Genomic DNA, 13,164 nt, shown 5'->3' on the forward strand with positions numbered 1-13,164 from the left:
GAAAAAGCAAACATTTTGCCAAACTAAAATGTGCCTTTTCCAAAATGTGAATAATATCACTGGGTGGGGTGGTGGGGCAAATTATAAACAGACTAAAAAAAAGATGATGGAGATTCCAGGCAGCAGTTGTGGCAAGTATATCAAGGATACAAATGAAAATATTAATAACTAAAAAATGACCAATTACAACACCCAACACTTCAATTAGATCAACAGTGAAATTTACAGTGGAACCATTACTGAATAAAATATATTAGGAAGCTAAAAATAATATGAAGCATGTTAAGATAAATAAAAGCAAACAAAGCAAATCACCTTAATTCCTTTAAAAGCAGGCAGGTATAGAATAAGAAAAATTTGTGGAAGAGGTATTTAAATGCAACATGATCATTATGTATCATGAACATAGGCAGAGCAGATTACCCAAATGAGTGACAAGATTCCAATTTATGGAGTTCATAACTGAGAGGTACTACCGGCGTCTGCGCTAGTACTGATGGTAACTGTAGTAGGGCTTATTACAGCACCATACTCCACACTTCAAGTATCTTTTTTGTTCTGTTACTTAGGGATTTAATATTTTGTTTCAACCTTATTTGGTTTGTTAATGCCTCAGCTCTGAGCAGCGAGGCTGAATGGATGAGACCCCAAACGTGAACACGAATAGTAAAGTTTGTATAATACAGATACTCTTTTGTCAAATGTGTTAGTGCTCCAATTCACAGCTAAACAAATAAGAAGAGAAGGCATGCGTGAATCCAAGTCTGAGCCATCTGGCAGTAAAATAAAGAAACATGAATATTCAACTTCCACCTCAGGTCTGGTCAACAAAAACTCTCTAGGGGTTAAATGCTTTAAAGAATTCATAGGCAGTCACATTTCAAACACTAGAATAATTCATGATGTTACTTCTCTGGGCTCTTATAGCCAATATAGAGCCATTGTGGCTATATATATATATATATATATATATATATATATATATATATATATATATATATATAAAATAGACCAGAGGCTAGAGGCAGGAAGTAGTTTCACAGCTATGAGGAATGTGTGCGTTCGGTTGTGTGTGTGCGCACTGTGTCCTTCTCAACAGGTGGTAGCCAGAGACTGGTGTATAGGAGGCTGGAAACAGCGAACATGCTCCACAGTCGAACTGTCCGTCTCCACAGCCTTCATGTACTTGTTGAGGATGGCAAAGATTTCATTGTTTAGGATCTGGTACTTCCTAATGCGGTCTGCCATCTTCTTTAGGGGCTGCCAGGCAAAGGGAAGATGGATTTAAAAGCAAAATGTGGGATAATATCTGTCAGTGCCTAAGAAGCTATAGTGGTAGAAAATAAATCAATAAAAATGTGCTTACCACATTCTTGATGATCTCATCTTTGCCGTCTTGTCTTTGGACTTTAAGCAGATGGTAGCAGAAGTCAAAGAGGTCAAAGCGACGCTGCTGTCCCAGCAGCACAATGATGGCACAGCCGGCCCAGTTCAGTCCATCTCCAAAGCACTGCCTGGAAGGCAAAGCATGAGTGACACAAATACTGAAGAATCATTCAGGTCTCAAGCTTCCACTCGGTGCAAAGTGGTACACGGTGCAATGCAAGTATTATTTACAATTTTCACCTGATGCAGTCATGGTCTTCACGTCCAATGCCCACGCTGCCTAATTACAGTGTATAACTGCACTTCTTTATGGGTGTGTTGGTCTAAAAATGAGATGAGGACGGGTGCAGTGCAGGTACACAAATATCTGCTGGCCTTAAGGCCAAAACTGGTCTCAAGTCCAGTGACGTGTATTTCTGCTACTCAAAGTGGGTAATAGTCAGATATACCTCACACACTGGGCTCCTGCTGCACTCACATGCACAGGGATGTGCATGAGAGGAGGAGGAGGAACAAGAAGAAGAACGTACCATATATTTAAATTGGTTTTTGTCCTCCTCAGGTTGGCTGGCAGACACAACCAACAAACTGACTAGTAGGGGGGCGGGGCATTTCACTTTTACAGGGGTACAGATTTGAAACATGGTTTGAAACAAAAACAAAGAGAAAAACAAAAACTCATAAATCTCATAAAAACTCAGCTCTCAGTCAGAGTGCACAAAGTGGCAGTACCCCAGCGGTATGGCACAACCACTCTTGGTGAGGGAGAACTGTTTTTATTATGAACAGTGCTGCACCTCAGTTCTCATTTTAATATGGACTTGTCATTTTTATGCGAGGGTCGTTACAGAAATGACAAATGAAAATCTGCTTTAGTTCATGTTATGTTCACAATGCACCCAGGACTAATTCGGTGACTAACTCTGTTGATAAGCATTTTGTTGTTCATACAAAAGCAGTACAAATCCATCTTAACCTCCAGTGAAACTTATATCCCCCCTTTTTCAGGTGCGAGTTATACTCTGGTGCAGGGGTCACTAACCTTGTTCCTGGAGGGCACCTGCCCTGCATGTTTTCAAACTCTCCCTGTTCCACTCCCAGGCAATTAACTCTGTCCGGTGTGCTCAGCCAATCAACAGCTGGAAGACACCACTTTTCAAACAAACAGGTGTGACTTGAGCAGGTTGACGTGGAAAACATGCAGGGCAGGTGCCCTCCAGGAACAGGATTGGTGACCCCTGTTCTGGTGCAACCTATAGTAGAGAAAATACTGTAATTTCAGGTACTGACTTCCCTCTTCTGAGGTACACTGAATTAATTTTGTTATATCTGGTAAAAAAATTCTGTTTTAGTTTTCCTCTTTAAGTCTACTCTCTTAATTTTTTTTTACTTATTTTTCTGTTGTTTGGCATCAGTAAACACTATGTGATAAACCATCCAGTTTGGCAGCAGTGGCACACTGACAGAGCCCCTTGCTAGTGGACTAAGAGGTGTGTGGAATAATTACTGGCTACGTCTCCATGCTACCATGAGCAAGAGACTAAAGACAAAATTATTTCCAATCCCCAAAATTGAAGACAGCTACAGTCAGGTCCACAAGTAGCTGGATAGTGACTGAACAGAGGCCAAATTACAAAAATTGTGTCACTGTGTGTGTGTGTGTGTGTGTGTGTGTGCATGCACGTGTGTGAAAAGACTACAAATTATTCAATTTGACTGGACAAATAACTTAATTTAAAACAAGTCAGCAAAGGTTACTCTCCTTCATTTGAATAATTTTAGATTCTTGACTTAAGTTATGTATCTAAACTTGAAAAGTTTAGAGAAATCAGTTTCCTCAAAGTGTCTGAACTAACATCAGATTTTACAGCGAACAGAACCAAATCTTTCTGAAGTAATATGCCTAGTATTTACACAGACTACAGTGGCTCAGGCTTCTTCTGAGATCTGTCAAATCAGGGTCTGGATATGTATATTTACTGATTTAATGTTTAATGTTTCTTTATAACACTCACAGATGTGATGAATTATTCATCTGAATCTGCTGGCCAGAAAATAATGTTTTCATACGGAGAGTTCCTTACAAATAAAGTATTTTTGCTCTGTAAATACCTGCTGGCAAATGGAAAATTTGCCATCTACTCATGGCATTGGCTATTTTGGCTGGGTAGCAACCACTGTACATTGCGCGTGCGTATGCCCTTTGTTACTGACACTTCAACCTGCTTTCAGTTCACCCTTGCATAATGTTTTCTTTAGCGAGTTTTACAATAAAAGCATTTTAACATCAAAGCAGTGGAGGCTGCACAGTAAAAAAAAAAAAAGCTTTATTAAAAAAGGTAGTGCACAACCTCAGATTAGCAGACATGGGACCAAGATAATATCAAAGTTTGTTATGACCAATATCAAATGGTCATAGACCAAATTTTTGATATGAAACACACATTCAAATGCTTCCAAAACTATAACAGTGATGTTCCCATTCAGAATGTACCAAATGACATAATTTTATGAGTAACTGACTGAATCTGTGCCCATTCCTCCCAATGTCCCCAATACCCTTTATGTAGTGATGCCATACTAACATAAATAGAGCTGGTGCATTCCATTTGTACTCTGAGATCAGAATTTCCCAGTTACACCCCTAGGAATGCTTCCTGAAGCTGAAATTCCAACTCGTCAACTTGCTCAAAACCCACACACTCTGAGTTCACAATCCAAGATGGCTGCTCCAAGCATCAACAGGAGTTAAAGCTGCACCTTTTACTGTTTTTGTTAGCACTTCTGGCGTTTTTGTGTCCACTTCAATAAGTTGTGCACACGGTGCTGTCCTACTGCCATCTCTGGAGCAGCAAATTAAAACACAAATGTAACTGCCGCACCATCTGTCCTCTTCCATGAGGTCTCCTTGGTGGACCACATATTTTTGTAGCACTCTATACTCCAAAATCTTACAGGTGTCCAGCTTATTGTCCAACTTGTGTTGTTGTGTGGAAACTGGGACGCATTTACCTGACGTGTGATGTCACTCCCAGTCATGATTCGAGGTAAATGTAATGTGGCAAGTGTTAGTGTCAAGGAGGCCCTGCCATGTGCTAGTTGCGTTTCTACACCTACTCTGAAACTTACTGAAACTGCTACATTATGAAGTTTAAAACAGAACCAAACACATGCAACTATCTGATGAAGTAAGGAAGTGATCATCTGAGGTGAAGCTCTGTAATCTCAGGCACTACTGATGCACAGGCACTCCCATACACCTATGAGGTGTCACTTACTCTGCTGTAAACTCATGTGTGCCTACGGGGATGCAGTACACAAACTGCATGGCACTCCACAGGCGGTGGAACTCCATACACTCGTCCACATGCATCACGCCGTTGGTGGGCGGAGGGCCGCGCCACACCCCGTCCTGCAGGAAACTGCGGATGCGTGTCAAGATGACCTCAAACATGGAGAGACCACAGCACAGGCGCTCTTTGGTCAGCAGGTCCCCCTCACGAGCAATGGCAATTTGCTGTGAAGAGAGGGGACAAACATCCACAATAACTCAAGAATGGAAACAGAGAAGCTGAAAGGATTGTCTTGATAGATGTCATTTCATAGACTTGAAACTCACCTGTGGGGTTCCCAACCTCTCAATCAGAGGCACAAGGTGGAGAGGTGCGTACTTTGCTTCCAGTCTTTTCATCCTTACCTCCAGACGTTCTCCCTCTACACAACACAACAGTTACACTTGGATATGCAAACACTCTACAGAAACAAGTACAATGCACATAATTCCACAAATATTCCCAGCACTGGAATTGACATACACTGCATTTAAACAATCAAACTTTCGTATTTGACATACCTTTTATATACACTCTGGGCAGAATGTTCTGGAAAGGAGCAGCATGAAGCAGATCACACACTTCTTCTTGCGACTACAATTGAAACAACACAAAACACTTCAATAACATATTTTTGCTCTTGGATTGGAGTTCATGCAGGTAGCCATGAAGTGATTATCTGAAGAAAAAAAAATCCTAATTCTTTGTGTTTTCCCTGATGCTGAATTCTTTCACTTGGCCTCAGATTTAGTTGTTTTTTTTTTAAGACTTTTTCAGCAAATATGAACAGTCATTTTCAAACACATTTTTAAATATTATAAGGATAATAAACCTTCATTCCCTGCATAGTGTAGATATATGTTGATGGATTAGTGAGCACAATCTCCAGCTCAGGCAGAGGAGATAAAATAACTGACTGAGAGTATGCCCCATGCATATTATGAGGATATGCTTGTCAAGGCAGAAGGAAAGGTCAGGACTAAAAATCTGCCATAGAGTAATCTGCCTGAGGAGCAAGAGGCCAAATTTAAAACCAAATTTAAAAAGAATGCACACTTGTGCTCTGAGCATTTCCCTGTGGTAATGTAACATCACATTCAATTGGCTGACTGTTGACTTGTTCATGTTGGCTGACAAATTAGTAGAGCATTTTGTTTTCAGATACTGTATTTAGAATAAAGAAAACAAAAACAGCCACCTTACTGTGCCAACTGTGTTACCACATTGTGATTTCGATAAAAAGAATATTGGCAGTTCTACTTTCAAAATTGAAATCAAGAAGAATTACAATTCATGAAGATCAATACAGATGAAATCTGATGGAAAACTGACACATTTTGTTCAAGCTATGTGCACAATGAAGCGTGATTGGTGCACATCTTGACAGATGGAAACATGCATAGACAGAGTGCAAGTCTCTATTCCCCTTCTGGACAGAGTCCAATCCTATGGTCCTCTTAGGACTTCTGTCTGGAGGGGGATAATAAACTCTTACCTGTTGGGTAAAACAAAACTGTGTATTTTCACTAAAATCTAGCTCAGGAAAATAGTACTTTTATAAGCTGAGCATTCAGACTCGTGGAATCACTCTTAATAGGGCAGTGCGGTCTCGTTTGAACCCCTACGTAATATCGCAGGATTTGACCACATCCGGGGACAGCCAGCACAAACACAGTGGAGAATCCCCGGGCGGAGTGTGAGTTTCAGCACAAACCATTTAGCCCGAAACTGCAGTTTCAGTCTTTTGTTCATGGTAATGAGTCATTCATGTCATCAGGAGAGTCGTCAAGGGAGCCATCAGGAGAGGGTCCATCCCATCATTAGGAGGGACAGCTGCCCTGTCATTAGGAGGGTGCTAACTAGAGCACAGTAGGTGCTAATTAGAGCTATTGTTTAGTCACTAGCCTATAGCAGTCTGCCTCTCGGTAGGAGGGTTCTGGTTAGGTTTAAAACTCCAGCTTTTGTGGCTTCTGTTTATTCTTCTCTACAAGAGTCAAGACAGAAGTCAGACTACCAGAGCAAGAATTTTAACTGAGGAAGCTTCTGCGATTTGAAGCAACCCAGTCTAGTCGAAGATTCAAGCTTCTCTACTACGCAACACATCTCCACTTTCCACCGCATCGTCACTTTTTCTGGGGAATTGGGGTTGTAATTTGCCTAACAACTCAACATATGGGCCATAGTTTACTCCTTTAGCGCCTGCCCTCAAATGAGACTGCGCTGCCCACAGTAGATTAGTGGTTGCCACTGTGACTGTTAGTCAAGGATAGAAACAATGAATCTAATTAAGCATGCAGAAACTGCATCTTAACTTCTTCAAGGTGACGAATGAAAAAACAGTCATGCAATGATAAAAGCAAGGTGCAAATCAGCATACACCAAGTCAAAAAAACACAAGCATGTGCAGGAAGTCCAAGCCAGCACGATAACAAAGAGCCAGAAAAAATAAAGAGTCAACTGACAGAGTAACAATTAATGTTATGTAAGAAAATGATTTCAAGCAACCAGATAAAAGTATTAGTATTACAGTGCAGATGCAGAATTAATCACCAGACTATGTCAATAACTAACCAGAAACACACAATCACCTTTTCCATGGAAGACAAGGATGTTCCAACACAGCAGTCACTGATAATTTGACTTTTTACATTATGTTTATGAGTGACTTGCATTCACATATATGTTTAATTTCTGCATATGTCTTACTGTAAACGTGCAATTTTGAGGAAAAAAACTTTCTCACTGATGAGAATTTTAGGGGCAAAAAATTCAACCAAGTAAGACTAAAATAAATCATGTCAGTCTTCTTGCTTCCATGGCTGACTGAAGGTGACATTTTATGTGACAAACTAAAATAGTGATGTTTAAGAAATCAAAAAGAAAAGAAAAAAACAGTAGCCCAAACCAAAAAGACAGAAACATAAGAAATATCTGAACTTTGTTATTCTGTTACCAATTACAAAACCTAAATCCTTACCACCTGTGGTAGTTGCCAGCATGTAAGGAAAAATAAGAGGTGCATTTCAGAAAAATAACATCAAAGATCAAACACACTGGGGCAGTTGGACTGGGGGCCTGACAATTTCCCTCTGCAGTATTTTTTTTTCAGCTGCTGTACAGATTTATTTTCTACACATTTATTTACGTAGAAGTATAGAGAGCAGGAAAACACAGGAAAGAGTGGGAGTGTTGCTTCAACATTGTTGACAACGGCATTTTCAGTTTACTGTCAGCTCCTGAAGCACCAGCTCATCCGTAGCTTAAAGTCCCTTCTCAATTTTACATTTAGGAATGGAAATCATATGGTAATTGGCCATAAACTTCAAGGCCCCCAGGATACCAGTCACCCACACACAACTATGACACTGTGTAGACAGACATACATTAGCAGTACAGAGGACAAGTAACTATGGGGATGAACAATCCTGGAAGTTTGTGTTGGTTTTAACCACAGTATTGCACATTTTTACACATATTTCTTAGAATACAGCAATTTCATTAACATGGCCTGTGTCTGAAGATACCTTTCAATTTAACAGATACGGCTCCTCATCCCAATGGGAAGAGTCTTGAAGGATTTCTAAGGTGTTTCTTTTCTATTTTGACCAAATTTCAAACCTTTAGTAGAGTAGGAAGGTCTGCTTTCACTGGTGTTTACGTAACATTAAACTCTATTTCTGACAAATCTTTCACGTTCTCCCAATCCCAAAGTTCTTTATTACCACTGGTTGATTTACTGTCATTAGATATGTATGACTGACAGGTTTTATCAAGAAGATTAAAGCAGTTTTTGAGACAGTTAGCAAATTGTCAAAGGAGTACTTAATCGTGCTCTGTAAACAAAGAAATGATTGAAAACCCACATCTGGAGCCTAATTAATGCTGCTATTTTAGGGTTTCTTCCTCATTATGAAATTAATTCCACATTTTGTAAAGATCTAATGAAAATTATTCTTCATACTGATTGGCATGTCAATTAAAAATCCGATCTTGCTATGTCAACGAAAGCCAAAATTTAATGGATTATTTCACTTCCTCCAGGTTTTGTTGCAATCCACTGAAAACTCTGTGAAATTGACTAATCTGTCAAAAAGTGCCCCATCTTACTATGCAAAAGAAAGGGAGGAAAAAGGGGAACAACACATAATTTACATCCCATTCCCTTTTCATACAAGTAAATGGGTTGTTCCTCTTGATAAGACTGAAAAGTCCATCGGGTTTGTGGAGATCCACAGAAAATTCCATGTGGAATTAATTGAAATGACCAAAACAAGTAACATAAATTTAAAAACACAAAACATTTTTTTTACTCTGTAAAAGAAGAATCCACATGACTAATACTAAAGTTCAATAAGTCTTTCCATTTGATTGATAACTCTGATGACTTCACAAAGTGTCATGAGTATCGACTGAAAAATGTTTGAGTAATCCCTCTAACAACCCAATAAACACCAGTGAACACGTGACCTCATTAGTGAAGGCAAATACATGAGAAAAGTTTGAGAAGCAACAGAAATAGACTTTGAGTGGACAACAAATGCTGCCTAAATAAAATACAAACATAAACAAAAGATGCCAAAATAATCAACAGATGAACAGAGCTCTGTCCACCTCCCTCCACTTTGATTATTTTTGCATCATTTGTCATAAAAAAGCACCAGTAAAAAGAAAAACAGACACTAAGATGAAGTATCTTACCAGAGCTTGCTCGATAAGCAGGCAGAAAAGGATGGCATTTCCCACCTCCCTTAAACTCTGAAAGACATCAGTCTTCAGCTCAGCATACTCAATGATATCTTTGAGCTGATGGTGGAAGAACTCCAGGATACCTGTCATAGAGAGCAGACACACACACACACACACACACACACACACACACACACACACACACACACACACACACACACACACACACACACACACACACACACACACACACACACACACACACACACACACACACCATGCTGACTTTCCTGTTCGGATGCTATTATTTTAATTATATTTGTGACATTAAAACTCCTAATGAAGCTTTTTTCTTATTCCAACACTGCCGATGCAGAGCAGACAGTAAGTGCCTCCTGATATCTCCTTATGTCAGTGATAACCTACAGCTACTTGGATGAATCAGCATGATGTCAGCTGGCTTGACACACATTTAGTCAAAACCTCGGGCCCTGACAGTAGAGGGTGGGAGGATCGTTAATGGCTGACATTAGGGTCATAGGCAGTAAGCCAGGGAAGAACTCAAGGTACAGAACACTGTTAATCTACACTCTGGGATTTCCCGTGTGACTGGACTCCAATCTGCATAGACACATCAGGGTAATGCATATCAGCAGGCTGGAATCACAAAAATGTACCACAAATAGGAAGCGAAGTAAGACATAAATTATAGATAAAAGTTACGTATTTTCTAAACTTCATCAGGATGCTTATAGTATTTGGATCCTCTGAGGAGCAATGAATCTATAAAACTGTGAACTGTACTGCACATTAGCAACTACACAATTTGTTTTATTGATTGCAATGTAATACGTGTTTGTTCAAATCCTTGTCAAAATCACTAAGGGCCTCTGGGCAAAGGTCCTTATTCCTGAAACTGCTGTCGTTGTGCAGTTGAGCACCTTGTATGGCAGCACCAATCTTTCAGGGCCCCTTCACACATAACATGATTGAGGCAGAAAGGCACATGAAGAGGGATTCGAATGGCACTTGTGGAAAATCTGAGCCGCACGCAAACTCCTTGTACAGCAGTCGCCACATCCATTCGGGCACAGGACATGCAGTCTACATTCACGTGCCGCTCGTGCTGGAAACCCATTCGACTGGCGGGCAAGATGAGGCCGCACTGCCATCTGATCGTGTTCGCAACATTGCACGGCATGTCGTATGCAGGTTGGACATATCATGCCGCGGCCTAGGAGCTGTACGTAATCATCGGCTGCATCGAACTGTGGCTGAATGGCGTGATCGACTGCATGTTACCGTGCCAGCGTGCCACCTGACTGGACAGGCACATCACATGACACACCATCGCAATGTCCACACGGTCCATCCGTCATATCACAGCCTGACTGACTGCCTCACAGAAAAATGCCACACAGCCTGAAGCCATGAGCCCATCTATGTGAGTGCATTGCTGCAATTGAGAGGTGGGTGTGTCGCTTGTCTATAACCCCAATTCCAATGAAGCTGGGATGTTGTGTGAAATGTAAATTAAAAACAGAATACAATGATTTGCAAATCCTCTTCAACCTATATTCAATTGAATACACCACAGAGATAAGATATTTAATGTTCAAACTGATAGGCTTTTTGTTTTTGTGCAAATATTTGCTCATTTTGAAATGGATGCCTGCAACACATTTTGAAAAATCTGGGACTGGGGAAACAAAAGACTGGGAAAGTTGATGAATGCTCAAAGAAGACCTGTTTGGAAGATTCAACAGGTGAACAGGTTGATTGGAAACAGGTGAGTGTTATGATTGGGTACAAAAGGAGCATCCCCAAAAGACTGTGCACAACTGCGTGAATAAATAGTCCAACAGTCTCAGAACAATGTTTCTCAACATTCAATTGCAAGGAATTTAGGGATTCCATCATCTACAGTCCATAATATAATCAGAAGATTCAGATAATCTGGAGAATTTTCTACATGTAAGCGGCAAGGCCGAAAACCAACACTAAATGCCTGTGACCTTCGATCCCTCAGGCTGCACTGTATTAAAAACTGACATCATTGTGTAAAGCAGGGGTGGGCAATCATGTGCCATGAAGGGCCGAAGTACTGCAGGTTTTCCTTGCTACCAATCACCTCAGGAGTTGATTTCATTAATGTTCAGGTGTTTCAGCAGGTGATTTCATTGACAACCAGGTGGTTATGTTCAAGGGAGAAGCTCATCAGCAACCCACCTGCTGAGGTGATTGGTTGCAAGGAAAACCTGCAGTGTCTCGGCCCTCGTTGCCCACCCCTGGTGTAAAGGATCTTACCGCGTGGGCTCAGGAACACTTCAGAAAACCATTGTCAGTTAACACAGTTCAATGCTACATCTACAAATGCAAGTTAAAACTCTACCATGCAAACGAAAGCCATACATCAACAACATCCAGAAACGCCACCTTCTCTGGGCTCGAGCTCATTTGAAATGGACAGATACAAAGTGGAAAAGTGTGCTGTGGTCTGATGAGTCCACATTTCAAATTGTTTTGATAAATCATGGATGTTGTGTCCTCCGGACAAAAAAGGAAAAAGACCATCCAGATTGTTATCAGCACAAAGTTCAAAAGCAGGCATCTGTGATGGTATGGGGGTGTGTTAGTGCCCATGACATGGGCAATTTACACATCTGTGATGGCACCATCAATGCTGAAAGGTACATCCAGGTTTTGGAGCAACACATGCTGCCATCCAAGCAACGTCTTTTTCACGGACGTCCCTACTTATTTCAGCAAGACAATGCCAAGCCACATTCTACATGTGTTACAACAGTGTGGCTTCATAGTAAAAGAGTGCAGGTACTAGACTGACCTGCCTGCAGTCCAGACCTGTTGCCCATTGACAATAGAGAATCCAGATTGTTGAACAACTGAAGTTGTACATCAAGCAAGAATGGGAAAGAATTCCACCTACAAAGCTTCAACAATTAGTGTCCTCAGTTCCCAAACACTTACTGAGTGAAGGAAAGGTGATGTAACACAGCGGTAAACATACCACTGTCCCAGCTTTTTTAAAACGTGTTGCAGGCATCCATTTCAAAATGAGCAAATATACATCTCGATACACTGTCAACTTTAAAAGTAGATCTTGGTTCAAAAAGGCTGGCCACCCCTGCTCTTGTCCATCCCCACACATGCACTACCATTACAGGAGCCACTCAGTGGTTTTACTGGAGGCCAGAACAAAACTTTTTTTTTTTTTTTACCAATTCTGAAGTAATAAAGAAAAATATGCTATGTACTGCTATCTCCACAATGTAATAAACCCACAAATCCTTTATTTTCTGGAAGAGCAGGAACAGCTCACCTGGGGAGCCATACTCATGGCGTGGTAGGCGGCAGATCTTGGGCATAACTTCTATCAATGTTTTTACATACTGCAGAATGGTGCCCTGCAACTGGAAAGCAGAACAGAACACAGGCGGCAAGGGCAAAATAAGAAACCTGCAAATCTAACACCTTGTTAGAGGTTGGCATTCAGAGCATTTTGAAATTAATTAGAATTTGAAGGTAAATACAAGGCTCTTGACAATCTTTAGTAACTCCTCCATCACTACAGCAATGCCCTGGTAACCAAGGAGACGGCAGATGGTCTTAAAGTGAGGCGGTCCAACAAAGTTCCTGTAGGAGCTGTATATGTGGGAGTAGGCAATGTTCAGAGGCTGAACAAGAGGGAACAGACAAGGAGAAGCCGTGTTAATCAGTATGAAGATAGTTTCCTCTGTTC

The 13,164-nt window shown here is 40.8% G+C and overlaps 1 protein-coding gene across 2 annotated transcripts in view; it reads right to left on the bottom strand.

The window, feature by feature from the left end:
- Positions 1-1,005: 1,005 nt before the first annotated feature.
- Positions 1,006-13,164, bottom strand: part of cyfip2 (cytoplasmic FMR1 interacting protein 2) — a 56,739-nt gene continuing 44,580 nt past the window's right edge. Inside the window, exons 23-30 of one of the 2 annotated variants that reach the window (XM_034181130.1) lie at positions 12,956-13,099; positions 12,745-12,835; positions 9,417-9,547; positions 5,240-5,312; positions 5,006-5,100; positions 4,665-4,903; positions 1,367-1,514; positions 1,006-1,260 (exon numbers count right to left, since the gene is read on the bottom strand). In XM_034181130.1, coding sequence (XP_034037021.1) covers positions 1,093-1,260; positions 1,367-1,514; positions 4,665-4,903; positions 5,006-5,100; positions 5,240-5,312; positions 9,417-9,547; positions 12,745-12,835; positions 12,956-13,099 — 1,089 coding nt within the window. In that variant the 3' untranslated portion in view covers positions 1,006-1,092. Of the gene's footprint in view, positions 1,261-1,366; positions 1,515-4,664; positions 4,904-5,005; positions 5,101-5,239; positions 5,313-6,925; positions 7,699-9,416; positions 9,548-12,744; positions 12,836-12,955; positions 13,100-13,164 lie in introns of those variants that run through there. The other variant, XM_034181131.1, reaches the window with a different exon arrangement.

The sequence above is a fragment of the Thalassophryne amazonica genome, chromosome 11 (genome assembly GCF_902500255.1).
Source record: "Thalassophryne amazonica chromosome 11, fThaAma1.1, whole genome shotgun sequence".
NCBI lineage: Eukaryota > Metazoa > Chordata > Actinopteri > Batrachoidiformes > Batrachoididae > Thalassophryne > Thalassophryne amazonica.